Genomic DNA, 20,178 nt, shown 5'->3' on the forward strand with positions numbered 1-20,178 from the left:
TTGTACCTTACTTTATCCTGTACTATTGTAATATGCTTTGGCAACAATTGATTCCTGTCAATAAAGCTTTTTCTGAATCTGAATCTGAATCTAAAGCTTTTGAACACCTGCATGTTCCAAAGACAGGTGTGAAGGAGCGGACTCAAATTCGGCACTTGAAAGGAAAAAGCTCCAGCACTCTGTCCACTTCACTTGCAAAACAATTAAATTCATTTTATTAGGAGCAACGTTTCGGTACAAAGACTTTCCTCAGGTTTTCTGTTAGCTTTTTCTTTTCAAAGGTGTATGATATTGCAGTTGAGTTCTGTAAATTCCAAACAAAAACACCCTTCACTTTTACTCATATTACTAGTACTAGTATTGTTTGAGAATGGGAATGAGTATAGTTGCTGTGTAATCATCTAGTTTTCTGAAGTCTACGTCTTGTGCAGTCTTTGTGAGAGATGGATAACACTTCAATCAATCCACTCAATTCAAAATGTAAACTGAAACTGTTTCCAGGGTTTGAAATTAGAAGAAGATCCATCGCATTTGATTGAAACTGTGCTGACTCCAACCCTGGAAAGAGGGAAGTAATGATTTTGTGTGTATTTCTCGTTGCAGGAGGACCTTGAGATTCCCATCCCACGCTATTTTGTGAGAGAGAAGATGCAAGTGCTGAAAGACAGAGAGAGGATGCTCGCTCACATCCTGGCTAAAGGCGGACTCATTGAGCAAGAGCCGGTTAGAGAGATTACACTTTAACATGCTCCCTTTTATTACGAAGTAAAATAAATGTACATTAGTTTGTCCAGATTCTTGCAGGGAGATATACTGACAATTTATAGTATGTTTTGCTTCATAGTACATCCACAGCACACTGCACATCCAGTCCACACCTCACTTTTCTGTTATTATATTATAATTACAGTCAAATACATTTTAACTGTTCGTTTAGCAGCTTTCCCCTTTTAGTTGATTTGTCAGTAATTAGGTTTTCAGCACATTTCCAGTATCTAATATATTCTAGTATCAGTGTTGATGAACATGCATTAGTCTGATAATTGCAGGAGGACACTGCTATGCAAGAAGCAATTTTAGGTTACGTTTTTTTTACATCCATATACACTATCATTGTCAAATTAATTGTGTTAGTTTGGTATAATGACTGTAAACAAATGAGAGCATGGTCAAGATGATTGGCAGCCTCTATTTAACAGCTTTAAATAGAAGATTTATTGGATATTAGTGCAAAAGTTCAAGATAGCTCTAGTTCGTTCTACTTGTTCACGCTAATTTCTTATTCCAATTAAACATGATTAAATCAGCAGTCAATTTGCATACTCTTACATACAGTTTTAAATAGTTAATTCAAGTTCTTGCCACGAGAAAAGAATTGCCACAAGGCTACATGTATTTCAGTATATATACTATATGTAATGAGCATTTTCTCTGTCCTCAGGCGCTGTCCGTCCAAACGATGTGTGTGGAGGAGGCGGTGCGGGTCCTGCAGGTGTGTGAGCGGGCGCGGCAGGGACGCCTCAGGGCCCAGTTCATGAAGGAGATCCGGCAGGCGGAGCGGGACGGCCTGGGCAAGAGCCGAACCCCCAGCACCCTGAGCCCCGACCGGGCCGCCACCCGCATCCAGAAGGTAGCGGGTTCCATGATGGATTATAATTGAATTTAGGTTGTGTCAGATCAGAACCAATATGGAGGCAGTGGGAGGCTTATGGTTAAAGAGACGAGATTGTGATTTTAAGGTTATGAGTTCAAATTCTCCACAGAGTGACACAGCGCTGAGCCACTTAGTAACAACACATTATATTGAAAAATCCCAAATCCAACATCCTCAAACCCAGTCACAAAAACAGGTCTGGAAAAGTATTTTGAAATGGGAAAATGTGCAGGAATGTATGAGTAAGGCCTTCAAGAATTCAATATTTATGTATTATCATCCAAGTTTAGATGATTCACCCGATTCCTAACTCATAATGAATCTGACGAACAGCTAGACTCATGTTACGGTTTGACAGATATGGGTTTTTAAAGGCCGGTACCGATGCCCATATTTTCAGACTGAAGTTGCTGATAGGTGATATTTTTTGCCAATATTAAATATCTTTAAGTTTGATCATTTTCCTGCCAAAAATTGCAAATCAGTGTTTTCCCCAGAATTGTATTCTTGTCAGGGTGGAAGCATTTAGACCATCATGGGACACTAAAATTCTCCAGACAAAAATACAATTTCACTGCAGGTTTTCCAGCCTGTTTTTCTGTAGCTGTGGTCAGAAAGGAGCCTCCATCATGTCAAAAGTGGACGATATGACCGGCTGGACAACATGGCCGATATCTGCGTGATGTATCGGTGTAGTTCATACTGTTTTACCCACACCATCAGGATCTGGCCCGACTGTGAACCTACAAACTGGTTCACAGGTCGCTGCCACCATGAACCAGCTTATCGCCTGCCGCTGCCTCGCACCCACCTTTCTCCAGCGATAACAACCGTCATGCGATCCAAAAACCCAATCCATAAAACCATCTGCCAACCATCTTTCCTCGCTGAAAGCCGCGCGGCGACGGCCTCTGCTCGTCCGAGGCCCAACGACGAGAGAGCGGGTGGGTGGGCGGAAAGTGAGTCGGGATTTCAGGTGTCGGTTTTCATGACCTCGCTAATCTGATAATGCGATCGCTGGCACTTTGACGTGCGTACGGGGGGGATGGATGGGTTGTGGTTATGGACCGCATCCCTGTTGCATCTCTGTGTACCGACCTCAGGCGAGCAGAGATGGCACCGAGATAGCGCCGCCGACGCGAACATCGCGTGCTTTAAAGGGCTTAAACTGGTGTCGGGACACGCAGCAGAGAGCAGCCTTGGATTCGGTCCAGGATGCATAGCTTGAAGACAAATGTTGCTCCGTTATCTGCCTGTGTAATTCATCAATGGGCTTTTTCAATGTTTAGGTGGACTCTCCCAGCCTCTGTATCCATGTTAAAACCATGAATCCTGAACTTTTAGGGCTACTTTAATGGTTAGAGACGGTGATTTTGCTAGTTCAGTCTCAAATGGACCAGTTATTAGTGTCAGACGAAACGTCGTGCATGCACTTTACTTCAATGCAATACTGCCTGAAAAAGAAATCTAGCAATGAACTGTACAACTTTAATAGATTCATATGAAAATGTGTCGCTTGAGGAAAAAAATACAGGGAAAAACACACAAGCATGGTACATATTTGTCCCATGTTTCTAGATTCCCTTCCAAACAATATATCTTTTTGATTTTCAGCAAACCAAATCATCTATTCTGTATTTTTGTTAGTCTGCCATGTTGTTTTCCATGCCAACTTTCACACATCTGTCTGTCTCTGCTCAACAGACTATAAAATAGTAAGAATTCATAACTTTATATCACTAATTATCCTAAATGGAGACTGCTTGCATCACTAGTGAGTTAGCTGCACCTCGCTAGTACAGTTGATTTGTAAGGCCAGTGATGTAATGGCAATTTCAAAGGAGGATGACCTATGACCTCCAGTCGGTAAACATCATAAGGCTAACAAGGACCAATAGAAACAAAAATCAATTATATGTTCAGAAAAACACTGATTTATGCTTTTTTCCTTAATATACCTTCTTTATAGAAGTTGCATCAGTTTGATACTACTTACTATGATGAATACTTATGTACTTATGTACTTGTGAAACTATGATGAATACTTTATACTTTATTTATGTCTTGAAGATTTATATCAGTCTAAAAAAAGAGGGTAAACTGGGTTTAAGTGGGTGGACAACAAAGACAGACAATAAAAGAACAATGAATTAAATAAAGGTCAAATGAGCAATCTTTCTTAACCTCTCTCTCTCTCTCTCTCTCTCTCTCTCACACACACACACACACACACACACACACACACACACACTGTTGTGTTGTAGGTGTGGCGAGGCTACAGCCAGAGGAAGAAGACCAATAGAGAGCGTATTGAGGAAATGATATTTCTGGGCATGGTAAGGTAGTCTCATTCACTATGCTAGTGTGTGTGTGTGTGTGTGTGTGTGTGTGTGTGTGTGCAGTGTTGAAATAAAAGGTGGGTATACTGTAGTCACAATGATGCGAACATTGTTCTCTGACTCATAAGCACATAATAGCAGGTTCATCCAGTCAGAGCCAAATTCAGGTAGGAGACAATATTTGTTTCCCTGTTATCAGTGTCATGGTGACACTTCCTCAACACAGATTAATTTCCCAGGTGTGTGTGTGTGTGTGTGTGTGTGTGTGTGTGTGTGTGATAAATACATAATACACCCTCATTTTGCCCTGCCATTGGCTGCATATGAATAATGCAATGAATGTAACCAAACCGAGAAAACGCCAACTCTTACGAAACACACAGTACATGCATTCCACTGGAAGTGAGTGTGAGCAGTTTGTGGTGAAGGAGGGATTTTGTTTTTTCCTCTTACACCCAAACTCCCCCAGGAGCCTCATTTAGACAAATATTCTTCTTCTTCACATTTTACAAGAATCCAAAGCAGAGTCATGTCAAAGAATACGATTATATGAAACAATTAAAATGAAATACAGAGCATTTATACCTTGGATTTTCTGAGAAATTGGTTCAAGCTTCATAGAAAATTATTTTTACAAAATCTGTCGAGGGCCTGGCTAAACAGACACAACTATCATGTAATTTAATGTCGTAAGCAACATAGTAAGAAGAACCTTTTTTTATAAAGAGAGCACAAACCTCCGCCAACGCGGAACAATTCTCCGACTTGCTGTTACACCCAAACACTTCATTCCTATCACTTCAATTTTAAGTTAACTTTATGTCTTGACCCTGCAACCATGCCTCTAAGATTTGGAATCAAGTCTCTATCTCTGTTAGTTTAATAGTTTAATGGTTAAAAATCAATAATCATCTAATGGTGGAAATGGTGGAAATCCCAGATCTGGTTCACCACCAAAATCGAATCATTTGTTCCTTGGCCCAAAGCCGATCTGTCCACCAAACTTCATGGAAATCCGTCTGTAGAAATCCTGCTGACGGACAGACAAACAAACCAACCTAACAGCAGTGGTACAAATGGCTCTGGTTCATCTGGTCCTCTGGTTCATCTGGTTCCTCTGATTCCTCTGGTCCTCTGGTTCCTCTGATTCCTCTGGTCCTCTGGTTCCTCTGGTTCCTCTGATTCCTCTGGTTCTCTGGTTCCTCTGGACCTCTGATTCCTCTGATTCCTCTGGTCCTCTGGTTCCTCTGGTTCCTCTGGTCCTCTGGTTCCTCTGATTCCTCCGGTTCCTCTGATTCCTCTGGTCCTCTGGTTCCTCTGATTCCTCTGGTCCTCTGGTTCCTCTGATTCCTCTGATCCTCTGGTTCCTCTGGTTCCTCTGGTTCCTCTGGTTCCTCTGGTCCTCTGATTCCTCTGGTTCCTCTGGTTCCTCTGGTCCTTTGGTTTCTCTAATTCCTCTGATTCCTCTGATTCTTCTGATTCCTCTTGTTCCTCTGATTCTTCTGGTTTCTTCCTCTGATTCGTGTGGTTCCTCTAATTCCTCTGGTTCCTCTGATTCCTCTGGTTTCTTCCTCTGGTTCCTCTGGTCCCTCTAATTCTTCTGGTTCCTCTGGTTCCTCTGGTTTCTTCCTCTGATTCCACTGGTTCCTCTGATTCCTCTTTGCTCTGATTCCTCTGGTTCCTCTAATTCTGCCTCTAATTCTTCTGGTTCCTCTGGTTCCTCTGGTCCTTTGGTTTCTCTAATTCCTCTGATTCCTCTGATTCTTCTGATTCCTCTGGTTCATCTGATTCCTCTTGTTCCTCTGATTCTTCTGGTTTCTTCCTCTGATTCGTGTGGTTCCTCTAATTCCTCTGGTTCCTCTGATTCCTCTGGTTTCTTCCTCTGGTTCCTCTGGTTCCTCTGGTCCCTCTAATTCTTCTGGTTCCTCTGGTTCCTCTGGTTTCTTCCTCTGATTCCACTGGTTCCTCTGATTCCTCTTTGCTCTGATTCCTCTGGTTCCTCTAATTCTGCCTCTAATTCTTCTGGTTCCTCTGATTCCTCTGGTTCCTCTAATTCCGCCTCTAATTCTTCTGGTTCCTCTGGTTCCTCTGGTTCCTCTTTGCTCTAATTCCTCTGGTTCCCCAGTTACCGGCGGAGGCGTCCGGCCCCAGCGCGGCCCAGCTCCGGGCCCGGCAGGTGGAAACCGGTCGGCGGCTGGTCCAGGAGCAGAACGAGGCGGAGTACCAGAGGGCGCTGCTCAACATCAAGCAGTCGGTCCGGGCGGTGGAGGGTCCGGACATGAGGGAGACGCTGCAGGAACAGATCCGACAGTGGTTCATCGAATGCAGGTGAGGCCGCAGAACCGAGGCCCCTAATTGGCTCTGAGGTCTGCACAGTGTATCTTGTCCGGATATCTCGTTGCCTCAGGAAGCGAGTTAATTGATTGGTCATGTCGTTTGGCCTGGCCTCTGTTTTCCCATGAGTATGTCAGTCCAGATAAGAGGCGCTGCTGTTGGAAATTTTGGGAAATAAGCGTGATGTCTAAAAGGAGAATACTAGTGGGATTTAGAGTTTCAATCTGTTTACTATTGTCTAGGTCTAGTTTACATTTCCCCCAATCATTTTGCAATGCATGTCATATGTAAGTAGATTTTTTAATATTTACTTGTTTTTTGATGTTTTCAAAATCAGTGTTGGAGGTAAAGCGTTGTAAAGTAATGCGTTACTGTAATCACATTACTTTTTCCTGTAATGGAGTAAAGTAAGGCATTACTGTTCCAGTTTCAGTAATCACATTACATTACACATAACATTATAATCGTTTTAGGGTGTAACTCAAAAGTAAGTGTAGTGTAACTAATTACTTTTCTTGGGGAGTAAACTAATTTATTACTTTTAAGAAAAAACAATATGTATTTTTTTCCAATAACAAACTTCATGTCCTTTATCAATTAATTCTCTTTTTTCTTATTCGGCCCATTGATGGTTTCTGACCAGTCATGACCGATGTTCAATCACAAACAGGCTGGGTTTCTCTGCTTTGTTTCTTTATTTTGGTTTTTTAAATTGGTCTTAAATCCAATTACACGTAGCAGTCTTAAATAGTCTTAAATGTGGCTTTCTGAAACCTCTAGAAACCCTGAAGAGAGAAAGTCACAGTTCTTTGTGGGAGGGCCGGTCTGTGCAGCGGTCAGTTCAGGAAACCGCTGCAGCAGAAGTGGCCTTTTAGCAGCATTCCTGAGTGATTTATGGCTGGCTGAATGAAGGGTGTGTGTGTGTGTGTGTGTGTGTGTGTGTGTATGTGGTGGGGGGGTGTCACAGTGGTGGCAGGCAGGCCAGGAAAATAACCTTTTTGTCTACAGGCTGCAGTAGGCTAGCTGGTAAATCCCCAAACTGCCCTTTCACTTTCACTACAGCCAAATAATTCTTTTATAACAACATACAACCTCCAACTGATAGTTGGTTACTCATCAATAGTTTTGTCATGATTAGGTTTAGATAGATATATTGGTTTGCCAGGCACTCCTGACCGCAGCTACAGGAAAACAGTCTGGAAAACCTGCAGTGACATTTGATTTTTTCATTTAATTGTTTTATGATGTATTTTGTAAATTAATTCATCATTTAAAGGCAGTAATGTCTCCCAGAGTTTTCTCTACCATTGAATGTGAGTCTCCCTGCCTTAAAGAATTTCATCAGTCTTGGTTTCAGTGGAGAGTTTTAGTGTCCCGTGATATCTAAATGTTATTTCAGGGCTTTTCCACCTTGACAAGAAGAAAATTCTTGCAGAAACAGTGAAAAGTTGTTTTTTTTGCCAGTAAAATGGTCAAATTCAAAGATATTGAATAATGGCACAAATATTAGTTATCAGCAACTTCAGTCTTAAATCAATGGTATCATTTTTGCCCTTCAAAAACCCATAGTGGTCGAACCCTAGTCATGCTACTAACTTCAATATCTAAAATTCAATACCAAGAGTAATCATCAAGCAGTGTCTTTCCACATTGACCTGAACAGCTTTGGAGAAACTTTAATGTTGGTTGAGTGTCTTTGTCGTCTCGCTAAGCAAAATCGTTCCATATTTTGGCTCCTGGCACCAGTTTAAGTGAACTGGGATCCAGTTCAAGACGTGTTGAACTGTTTGAAACTGTTGAATGTTTTCTGCTATTAGTCTCCGAGCCTCGATCTATTACAGTCCTTCCTCTTCTTCTTCTTTTAACTATTCCAATCTGCATCTTTATGCTCTCAGGATGTATCAGAATTATAAGTTGGAGAACGCATTTCGTGAAAGTATTGAACGTTTGTAAAATTGAATATTGAAATCAGGCTTTTGTAGCAGCAGTACGTGGCTGGTAGAGCAGACTGACTTACCAGCCACAGCACAAAACCAGCAGCATGTGACTGATGGCCGGCGGGTCTGTCCCTCCCGGGTCGTAAGTCATGCAGACCGGGCGCCTGGGGAGAGGCGGGTCACCCATGGGGAGACAACAATGGCCCCGGCCCCCATGTCCAGCCCCCCTCCCGGCGTGTCGGCCCTGCCCTCCCCTCTGACCCCCCCCCGACGAGGCTATAAGCACCGTGACGGACAAGAGGTCGCGGCCCGGAGGGGTTTAAACCGCTCTGACGGAGCTTCCATCGTCCCGACGAGAATCCAAGTGTTCCGGACCGGAGGGGGGGAATCCGCAGATTAGGAGAGGGTTCAGACTCTTACAGGGTTTGGCCTGAAGACGATAATGAGAGCAGGAGTTTGGGGGGTTAGAGGTTGGGGGGGGGGTGTTGTTTCTCAGCAGCAAGATAAACACTTGTGGGTAGCCGCTAATTAGCAGACGTATCAGAGCTGCAGCGTTTTCTTAACTAATTATGAAGTCTTTCTACACTACCAGTCAACAGTCTGGACCCACCTGACTGAATTTTCTATGCTTTTCATTCTCTTAAAGCCATTTTGATCTAAAGGCTTCTGCTTAAAAGCTTGAAATGAGTTTCTTAGACAAATATAAATAGTGAAGTTGATCCTATGTATGAATTTCTTTCCAAAGCCTTTGCCTTTCCATCAAGGCAAAGGGCGGCTGCTTTAAAGAATCTAAAATATGAGATAGTTTTGATTTGTTTAACACTTTTTTGGTCGCTGCATAATTCCATTTGTGTAATTTCATAGTTTTGATGTCTTTACTATTATTCTAAAGTGTGGAAAATAGTAAAAATAAAGAAAAATGTGGTGTGTCCAGTGTATGTGACTTGTGCTTGAATGCTCAGCTCAGAATTAAATATATAAGAAGTAAATCTCACATCATTCACCTGAGATAATTGTGATAATTTTTTTCACCCAGCGTCAGCATGGAGGAAGAGACACAACAGTGGGAAGAAAACCAAACAGCCAACTTGTTTCTCTTTTAGGGAGACGCCTCAATTCAGTCAAAACTCAAAGGCACATACCGTAACGGAGACAATTTTGAGTTAAATGAATATGGTTTGCCTGTTTTAGACATCCGAAAGATGGAGAAAATGAACCTGCAGTGGTGCCATTTCATTAGAACCACATAGCATGGCAGTTAGAGTATTATACCAAACACTGTGCTCAGCATTTGATGTCTGTGCAGGGAATCCAGTCTGTAAAGGGATCGTCATTTTGTCAACCAAGGACTAAAAGTTCCTCTCTAGCCTTTAAAAAGTACCATAACTGCTTTTAATCATTTTGTAAAAGAAGGTGTTGCCTTTTTCTAATCGTGGCTATCTCATTTTGGGATGCAACCATTGCCATGTGTGCTGTTTTTTGAGAATAGTCTGACTAAATGACTGAAGACAAAACACGTTTTGTCTCCAGGGACGCCACCGGGAAGTTCCCGGACTTTCCAGACGCCGAGGACGGAGGATCAGCTTCCATTTTTGCTGAGAAGACACCTGAGCAGGTGCGTTATCTACCTTTATATCATATACTGTACTGTATGGCTGTCACACTGTCAGCTGTCACATTGTTAACTGTCAAACTCTGCCCCGTCTTGTTCTGTTTAAACTATGTGTTTTTTATCTAGTATCTAGTGTATAGATCCAGTTGTTTCCGGTTAATTGCCCCATATGGGATAAATAAAGTTCTATTTAACTGAATTTAAGTGAAGTGAAATATCCTAGAATGTTTTTTAATGCTTCAATCATATGACAGGTGGCAGCCGAGCTCGCCGCAAAGGAAGAGGAGAAGGAGAAGAAGAGGAAAAGCAAAGGGAAGAAGGAGAAGAGAGGCGGGAAGGACAAGAAAAAAGACAAAAAGGGAAGAAGCAAAGGAAAGAAGGGGAAGGAGGAGCCGGAGGTAAAGTCGGCCCCGACCGCCAAACAGCTTCTACACTGAGACAGGAAGTCAGAATCCAGCGTTCTTTCAAAGAGAGAGACAAAGAAAGAGAGAGAGAAGAGCGCCACCTACAGAAACTCAAACTCAAAAACCCAAGCTCCGCCCACACTGTTTGATTGACAGGTGATCTCTGGGAAGTGCAGTGCAGAAACACCACAGCAATGAGCGCTGAGCAACAAAGACGGAGACTAAATAATAAAAAAACCCACAGATTTCATAGTTTACCACTTTAACTATTGGTCATAAAAATGTCTTCTTGCAACATTTAAATTTCCAGCTGATTTTCACCCATGGGTGAACGCACGATGCTGGCTCACTTCAGAATGAATGTGGCTTTTCTTTGGCCTCTCTCTCTCTCTAAAATCACTGATTACTCTCATGGATCATTTCAAGACAAACCAAACCTGCGTTGGCCGAAACTCAAAGTCAAGCTAATAAAATTAAGATGCGGTTTTGAGCTCATAACCCCGTTTCCCACCTGGTCGTGGTTCTAAAAGGAGAATTCAATTTCTAATAATTCCCCCGAAACCCCTTCCCACTGTCCAGTGTGTCACTAAGTGAAGCTGTAAATCAATTAGCAGGCAGGTTTGGCCGTGACTTTGATTCCTTTAGAGTGACGGAGAACTTTATTATTCAGCCGCAGCCTCTGAAGACGCTGCTGTCCGGGAAATGGCTCTGAATCTTCAAATCTTTCCTTCAGGCCAAAGACTCAGCTCCACTTTCCTCTTCACACTCCCTGTGGAGCAACATGCCTCGTTGCATTCCACGTAAAGCCAGAAAACCCAGCTTTTTTGCATAGCAATTTTATGGCACGACTCAAATTCTTTATGTCCACTACTCCATCAGGCCTGCGTCTCTCTCCTCGGCCCCGGCATTGAAACAATAAACCCCAAGAAGGCTTCTCCAGGTCAGGGCCAGTTCAGGAGAAGATGGATCTACTGTATTCGTTAATTTGGGGGTTTAGTGACAGATGATGAATAAGCAACGGCCGACCCCGTTTGACCCTGTAATGGAAACGATGGTGAGTTCCGGTCCGTTGCCGTTTTATTTGGCCTACATGCCGCTGCGGTTAGGCGTGACGACACGGGGAATAAAGTAGGTATTAGGAACATGAAAAAATGTCGGATCCTGATCCAAAAGCGCTGCAAAAATCACAGCGGATTGCTTTTGACGGGAATTTACGAGCCTTGGACAAGCGTGTTACCCCACTCGCATGTTTTTCCTGCTAAACGCTGCTTTTCTACGCATATCTATAAACCAGAATCACCACGGATTGCCAACGAATACATTCTATATTACGTTTAGTCACAGCGGAAACCCATTAAATGCATAAAAGCGCACGTTGGCCGATGTGTGGCGTCTCCATTAAGCCTCGGAGGTGTTTTCTCAGCCGGGTCCGAGCAGCTGAAATGTGGATCATGCCCGGGCCGCGCCCCGCGCTGTGAGCACCGTCCGTCACCCGCCATTAAAGCGTATTAAGAAGCACTTAAGATCCCATCAGGTGGAAATGGGACGTGGGCTCCGCTGGGGACGATTAAACGGAGATGGAGGAAAGTGTTGAAGAAAACGGGGGGATATGAAACGGGCCACATCAGGTTTATTGATGGCTTTTGAAAACAGGCCGTGTCAGGCACATGTGAGGGGACACACACACACACACACACACACACACACACACACACCTTAACACTAGAAATACCAAGCAGCATTTTAGAATTCAAATATCTCAGCTTTTTCATGCTGTGTCCCTTCATCATGTTTTCCAGACCCCGTTTCTGTACGAACCGATATTGTTAGATTTTCATAATCACATAATAAAACAGTAGTTATATTATATTTACCACCTTCAATTCACTGCTTGTTGGCCTGCTCTTAGACTCCCAAAACCCACTGCTGTTTGTCATGTTAACTGCTTACAAACCTAATCTGAACTGGAGGAAGTCAGAGAGCAAAAACCTCCGCCAACGCTGAACATTTTTCCAACTTGCTGTTACACCCAAACTCATCATTCCTACCACTGAAATTTGAACTTAAATTGATTTCTTGACCCTGCAAACATTCCCGTAGGATTTGGAATCAAGTCTCTATCTCTGTTAGTTTCATAGTTATGGCTAAAAAATGATAATCGTCCAATAATAGAAATCCCAGATCTGGAAAATCTAATCAATGGTTCCTTGGCCGAAGTCCGATCTGTCCACCAAACATCATGCAAATCCTTTCATAAGTTTTGGAGCTATCCTGCTGTGTGTGCATGCACCTGTTTGTGTATTTACATATGCAACCATGCATGCTATTTGCTGTATATTACTGCGGTTAAAGGCTCAATTTGTCGCAGTTAATGCAGTATGGCTCCCCTGTCGAAACACCCAACCACTGCCTTTGTTTACGTAGTGATTTATTGGATTTTACAGTGTTTTAATAGAGAAATTTGAAGTGATTTCTGTTTTTTTCACTCTGAAATTCACAGTCTGAGCTTTTGATAAAAGGATTGACAGTATATGACGAGTATTTTATGTATTTGGACTCCAGGAACACTAGCAGTCTCTGAGGCGTCAGCTAATAGGAATCTTAATAAATAATAAAATATGAAAGAATTTGAAGCCGGACATTTTTTTGTTCTCATGGGAGTAGGACAGGCCTGTATTTTGAGTTAGGATGGGTTAAGAAATTCCAAAAAGCAAATTGACAAATGAAACTCTTCAAGAACAGATGTGTATGTACCCAGAATTTCGACGGTCACATAAATCCTGCGTTGTTTCTTAAAGGAAAACATGCGGCTCCATCTTGGTCTCAGCAGGTCGCTCCAGTCTCCTGCTGCGTTCTCCCATCACCGTAATGAGCTTCAGGATCCGAACTGATGTCAAAGCACAGCGGAGAGCAGGTTCATTACCCAGAAGGCTTTGAACTCTGTCCACGCTCTGCGCTGATATATAGTCTAAATTAGCCAAAGCTGGACCTGATGCCATTGAAGTTAAATGAAACAAGAAGGTACTTAAAGGTGGTGCATGTGGCGTTTCTAAACATCAATATATCATGTTGAAGTAAGTGTGATACCTCGATATAATTACCGTAAACAAATGAGTCCATGTTGGAGACGATTGTTCTCCTCTATCTCACACCAGCAGTATTGTTAGTTCTAGTGTTTCTCCACATTAAGACTACATTTCCCATCAGCCCCGTTGCTTCCTAAAGCAATAAAGTAAAGCAAAGTAAAGTAAAGCAATCCAGCAGATTTCCCTCCAGATCCACCAGGTGGAGAAACAATGGAGGATGCAGAGTAGAGGCTGATAGAGGCTGACAGGCTGACCACTGATGGGCTGGTTTGTTTATGGCAATTATATTCATGTCTCTAACTTAATGTGGTGATGATTTACTGATGTTAAAATGTTACACATAGCACCTTTAAGCACGTAAATAAGGCTGCGTCATTTTCAGATCAATTCATATTTGCATATGTTGTACTGAAACATAACACAAATGTATTTTGTCGCAAACTAGACACACATGGATGGGTTGAAAATGACAGCCTTTTTCATTTAATTTATTTATATATATAGCACCTATTTAGACACGGTTACAAATGCTTCACAAAAATATAATTAGAATAAAACGTTCCTTACAGAATGCAGATATTAAGAAAAAAGAGAAGCAATAGTAGACAACAATAAACAACAATAAAATGTGTATAAAAGAAACAATAGAATAAAAAGGCAAAGAATTCAACCCATAAAATCGATAAAAGCCTAAAAAGGTGTTTTTTAAGAGGGATTTAAAAGAGGATAAAGGGCTTTTTCAGACTGTAGCTTTTTTCCAGATAAATATACTAACTATTTTCAAATATTTTTTTTTATATGTGTGAGTATGTACTGTGCTATGATGTAATCTAATTTGTCTAATTTTGCACCTAAGTCTGCAGACTGATTCCTGTTCTTCTACTGTACTTGGAGAATGAAGTGATCCTGATACTGATTTTTTCAAACTATTTAAAACTCTCTGTCTGATTGATCTGTGTTGTGTGTGTCTGACCTGCTGTAGGAGGAGGAGACGGGCTGGACGATGCCCCCCAGCAGCTTCCTCCCTACTGTCGTGGAAGGAGCCAAGATGTACAGAGGTGAGTCTGATGGAGCGTGAAGCCGCAGGACCGACGCTCGCTGAGCCGTTACTGACAGCAGCACTGATAACGATAAGACTGGAGGACCGCTGTGTTTCTGCCTGTAGTGGCTTCTGTGGCTCGTGGTTTTGGATCTTGACATTGGATCAGGTGACATGGGCTGTGTCACCGGTTTACAGCAGAGACATGAGGAGTGTTTGATACTTCCATTTTCTGTTGTTTTGACCCTTAAACTTCATACTACTAGCTGCTTGTAATGTTTGAGATAGTGGAATTTAGGCGCATTCTGCATTTTACATAGTTGAAGTCACTCTGGATAAGAGCATCAGCTAATATTGTGGTGTAGGATAGAGAATAAAACAAACTGAAGCACCAAAAAAGTGCTCAAAAATATCTCAAACTTGGTGAACTCTTGAAGAAAAATACTGAAATTGTCAAAATAGGAAAAGAGCCATACAAGGCCTATACTTCCAGCGCACATTTTTGGTCAATATTAAACTTACATTAGTGCTTTTGAGGTTATAATTGCAACTTAATATAATAATGACATGTACTTTATACCATTAACAGTTTTTGTTTTACATTTTTGATCCATTTAGAGGGACGTTTCATTACAATTTGACGTTATTACATTATCCAGCAGTTATTACTTTATCAGTTGCTGCAGTCTTTGCAAAATCAAACTAGTCAATCCACAGTCAAGTCTCAAAGGGGTTTACATATCATCATATACCATACCACATCATACATATACATACTGTTATATATACACATCATATACATCCTATACTAGGCCATCCAGACCAGACAAACCACATATATAGTACACGGATCCATCCTCAGCACTGACAGTAGGGTTTGACTCTTTCTACATGTTATCTAATGCATGCAGGTTGTATGATATGATCACTTAGGTGGACGCTTTTATCCAAAGCACCTTGCTGTACCGCAGCTAAATGTATTTTTGAGACAGTGAAGAATTGATAAACTCGTGCACTACTGAAAATGTTTTGGAGGGAAAACACTGTTGCAGTATTGATTCTTGCTGCAGAAAAAGCTCCTTTATTCTACATGAGATAAAAAAAGTTTAGGAGCGAACAACGTGCTTCTTCAGGTTCTCTCTCGAATGTATTTTAGGTTTCGGTTAACCCAGAGTGGGAGTCAAACCCCCTAACCCGGTCTCTACGATCTGAACCACACAGGAATCTTATCTCCGCTTCACCAGTTACCACCTCATCAGTCAGACTGCGTGACGTTATCTAACCCCCACCCGCTCCCCTCCCCGTCCCATGACTCCACATCCACCGCCCTGCTGGGTAACGAGGCTTTCTGGGAACACAAATCAATCCCTCCCCCCCGACTGTCCCGCCCGCTCCCGTCCCATCCTCTGCTTCTGCGTCTCCCGGCGCTCTGCGGGGTCCTGCAGGAGGAAGCGAGGTGTCGTGGGCGCTGTGACCCGTGGCGAGGCGTGTGGAAGAGCCCGCTGTTTTGGCTCTGCTAAGTCAACAGCCACGCCGGTTGATGGCGTTGTTTTTGCTCCTGCCACTCAGGTTTAGTTGTTTTTGCTTGGTTTTACAGCCGCTCTCAACCTCTGGCTCCAAACGCCATTCTTCATCTGTGACAAGCATTCCTGCTGTCAGCCCGCCGCTCCTCCTGGTTAACGGATCACCTTAGCGTCGTCCTAACAAGATTGAAGTTATCAGATGTCCCCGACTTCCTAAATTAAATGATATAACTGAGCGGTGGCGCTGTGTGTCTCAGTGGGTAGATCACTGGAAGCGTGTTTTCAAACGCACCGATTGTTTTCAGCGGTCAGACTCGTACTCGGGGCGTCCTGTGGAGCGTCAAACTGCCGTGACACGTGGCTCTGAACTTGGTTTGATTCTGGGAGCGACAGCAGAGGACCTGCAAGGCTGTTTTTCATGGTTTCTGGAGTAGAGCTGAGCAAGTAATCTAAAAAAATCAGAATCAGAATCCTTTTCTTGGCCAAGTATATTTGCTATATATCTGCTCTCCCTTGGTTAGACGCCTGCATTGTGTTTTTGTGTATCTGTCCTTGTAAAGCCTCATTTGCAATTGCACAATATAAACTATGGAGGGGTTTGGTTATTTTCTACATCTATGCCATCACCCACCATCCAATAACTAAGAATTACGAACCTTTTAATATCCCAAAGAGCTATTTATGGTTCTTTGGGATATATTAGCATCAAATGACGCTCATCCAGTATGTTTGGGTCTTAAAGGCTCTTTGAAAAAAAGCACTGATCAAATGGCAGATGATTGATCAGTAGGAGAGTTTTGATACTGTGCCTTTATCATATCAGATGAACTGCCCTTCTCAAAGCACTCTGGGATATGTCTAAATGATGCTGACTGCTGAGCTTCAGCTGCCAGTAAACTGCTCTTATTCCTTTTCTTACTCGACTCGAAGGTTTACACGATCATTTACGTGCTGAGTGAGTTTCGTGGCACTTAAACACTTGAAACTTGTCAAAATCCTCCTCGCCAAATAATTTCAAAAACACACGGGCGTCAAAGAGAAAATAAGCATTCCTTTCCTCATTCCTGACAAACGAGCTTCCAGCAGATACATGGTTTCTGTCTGACAACAGCGACATTCAGCGATTCCCAGCACAGCTCGTCCATCTTCCTCTTGGAAGTCTTCGGGAAAACCTGGCACTGCTTTCACACCGGCCTCACCACAGCCAGATGGGTTTGGCCCTCGGTTCTGGGTTTCATCATCACTCCCATCGGTCCAAAAAAGGGCCTACATCATAGCAAATTGCTTAAACTTGTGTTCAGTTCTTAAATCTTGTTTCCACGCCTGTATTCAGCCATTATATCTTATTTACAGTCCTTAAATCTCATTTTTAGCATTAAGAGGTCCTTGCTGAACTCCGCATGTTTGAAATGCCTGTGGTAGTTCTGTGTAGCTGCGTTGGAAGACTGATTTTTGATTATATATTCATTATATTTCATTTTGCACTAGATAGCTGTACCTAATAAAGTGGCCGGTGAGTGTAGTTAGTTAGCTAGTAGAAGATTAATTTCAAGTTCCTTGGTTTTCTGATGCGGTAAATAACATTTTACAAGATTGTTTGATTTAAGTTTTGCATTTTGTTTGTTGGACTTCTTCTCTGTAATTGGACTTAATCCTTTATTGCCTTGCTAACTGTATGTTTGCAGTAATGTTAGTTGTTCAGTTGTAGCTGAGCTACTTTTTGTGATTGGATTTTATTTTTCATCATATCTTCATTTAAGAAATGATCACAATGTTCACAGCTAGTGCTAAGTCAGTTTTCATTTGAAAAAAACTCTAGAAGTAATACAAAATTATTATTAAACATATATAATAATCTCAGTTGTTTCCAAAGAATCTGCTTACATGAGTTTTCTTCAATCAAGGAACATTATTTTGAAGCAGGTGGTCTTATTTCAACACTTTTTTCCCTTTTTTATTGGATTAGAAAGAAACTGCCTCTCTTCATTTGCAGTTTTTGTCTCTTGATTTAAGAAAACAAAAAGATTTATGAAGTGACACATGTTTAAACAATGTTAACATGGACATTTTTATGCAGCGCTTCCTTCATTCCTAGATTAAGACAAGATTAACTGACTCGTTCACGGCGTGTTTGGCTGTGACTCCTCCATTTTTCCTCGTCTGACCCAGTCACCTGAGGCGGGGGGGGTGTTGAGGTCTGAAGGCAGATCCTCAGGAGGCAACATGTGGTTTTTGTTCCTCAGGTTCTGCTCCTCATGCACAAACACACACAAATCACAGCTGCAAGTACGCAGAGTCTGTCACCGCTGCCCGCCGTGTTTATAAGGTCCTGCAGGGTGATTCCACATCAACACACGTTATTTAGTGAGATGATGGCAAGCAGAACCATTTATTATGAGCCGTTCTGTGGAATTTGATGTACGTGTTATGAGAAAAACACATTTAATTAAACTTACACTGCAAAAAATGACAGGTTGTCAAGTGATTTTAACTTGCTTCCAGACCTATCAGCTTATTTCATGATATTTTTAGTCAAATTCTCTCACTGCACTGGCAGATAATCTTGCTGGTTTCAGTAAATTTCTCTTGACTTCTTTCAAGAAATCATCATAAAACAATGAAGAAAATCTGGAAACAAGAAACTTTCTCCAAGACAATTTCACTTTTACCAAGAAAATGTCCTGAAACAAGTTACATTCTCCTGGAAAAAAGTCAGATTTCTTGAAACCGGTGAAATTATCTGCCAGTGCAGTGAGATGGTTTCACAAAATCCTAAAATAAGCTTGATGAGTCTGGAGACGAGAGAAAATAACTGAACAAGTCTGTCTGTTTTTGCAGTGTAGGACAATTAATGTTCTATTTAAAGTGGTAATCCATGAAATTCTTGTTTTTATTCAGTCTCCATCTCTGTCCCTCAGCCTCATCACTGTGGTGTTTCTGCTCTGCACTTCCCACAGATCACCTGTCAATCAAACAGTGTGGGCGGAGCTTGGGTTTTCTGTTGATGCAGTTTGAGTTTCTCTTTTCTTTGTCTGTTCAGCCATGGTGGCTATCGCTGCTCATGCTAACTACCCAGTTCTTCTTCTTCTTCTTCTGTTGAGTCCAAGCAAACCGGAAACGTAAAACGCATCACATCAATGCAGCTTCACTTGTTTCAGGAGTTTTCTAGAAATCAGAATAAGGCAGATCACTGCACTGCTGTCAAGAAAATGACTCTTGATTCTACTAAATTCTTCAAACAAGTTGATTTGCATTGGAAACAAGTGAAATTATCAAACCTCACTGGCAGATTTTTTCACTTGTTTTAAGAAAATTATGATTTTAGGACTCAATAATCGACTAAACGACTTGTTAAGATGGAGATTTTTTGCAGTGCAGTTAGTCTTTTCTACCGCAATACATAGTAAAAACTATGCAGGAGGTTTGGAGGTTTGAACCCGGTTCCTCCAGTTGAAGGATGATCTCTCTACTCACTTCTCCTCCTTCATGCTTCACGTCTTCCTGGCAGGATGTAGTAGAAACGGCTTCATGGTTCCTGTCTGTGTGTTACGTGTCTAATTCATTTCTTCCCAGTCGCTCAGACGCTTCCTATAGTCGCTTCACTGAGGATGTCGAGTTCAAATCACTTTAACATCCTGCTGCAGAACAGAGACTTCCCACTCTGATCACAAACGATGAATTAAAACACTTAGATTGTCTGATAGAAAACATGGATCTCCAAAAAGTTAATTCTTCGAGAAATAAGTAAATCTTGTTTTTTCGTATTGATGCTCATGTACTTTTGAAGTCATACAGTGGAGTTTTGCCTGGTTTCATGAGCCCAAATGTAATGAAACTCACTCATGGCATAAATCAACATGTAAACTTTCAATTCAAGCAGGAGAAAGAAATATACTAATATTTGAGTCATTTAGTTTTTAGCTAACAGCAGAAATAAAATGGTGTATGTACAGTTCGACCTTGTTCATCCAAACTGCAGACCTCTGCTTTAACAGAATGATAACACTTTTAGAAACTGAATCTACGAGATGAATTTTGGAAATGAGTCCTTCACACTGACAATGCATGCTGATTCATTATTAATATGCATTTAACATTGCGATTATTATGAATTTTAGATATGCATTTTACATTTTTTTAACTGAGTGAAGTGACAGTGATTTGAGCCCAACCCAGGTTCATATATAGAATCTTGTGCTGTACCCTGGATGGGGTATTCGACCCAATACTCAGTTTAGTTCTCAACATTA

The 20,178-nt window shown here is 41.8% G+C and overlaps 1 protein-coding gene across 1 annotated transcript in view; it reads left to right on the forward strand.

Annotated features, from left to right (window-relative positions):
* Positions 1–20,178, forward strand: part of drc11 (dynein regulatory complex subunit 11) — a 63,875-nt gene that overhangs the window by 6,472 nt on the left and 37,225 nt on the right. Inside the window, exons 3-10 of the mRNA XM_071910576.2 lie at positions 604–723; positions 1,442–1,630; positions 3,919–3,990; positions 6,119–6,321; positions 9,795–9,879; positions 10,131–10,274; positions 13,299–13,301; positions 14,349–14,424. Coding sequence (XP_071766677.2) covers positions 604–723; positions 1,442–1,630; positions 3,919–3,990; positions 6,119–6,321; positions 9,795–9,879; positions 10,131–10,274; positions 13,299–13,301; positions 14,349–14,424 — 892 coding nt within the window. The remainder of the gene's footprint in view (positions 1–603; positions 724–1,441; positions 1,631–3,918; positions 3,991–6,118; positions 6,322–9,794; positions 9,880–10,130; positions 10,275–13,298; positions 13,302–14,348; positions 14,425–20,178) is intronic.

The sequence above is a fragment of the Centroberyx gerrardi genome, chromosome 21 (genome assembly GCF_048128805.1).
Source record: "Centroberyx gerrardi isolate f3 chromosome 21, fCenGer3.hap1.cur.20231027, whole genome shotgun sequence".
In the NCBI taxonomy this organism is placed as follows: Eukaryota; Metazoa; Chordata; class Actinopteri; order Beryciformes; family Berycidae; genus Centroberyx; species Centroberyx gerrardi.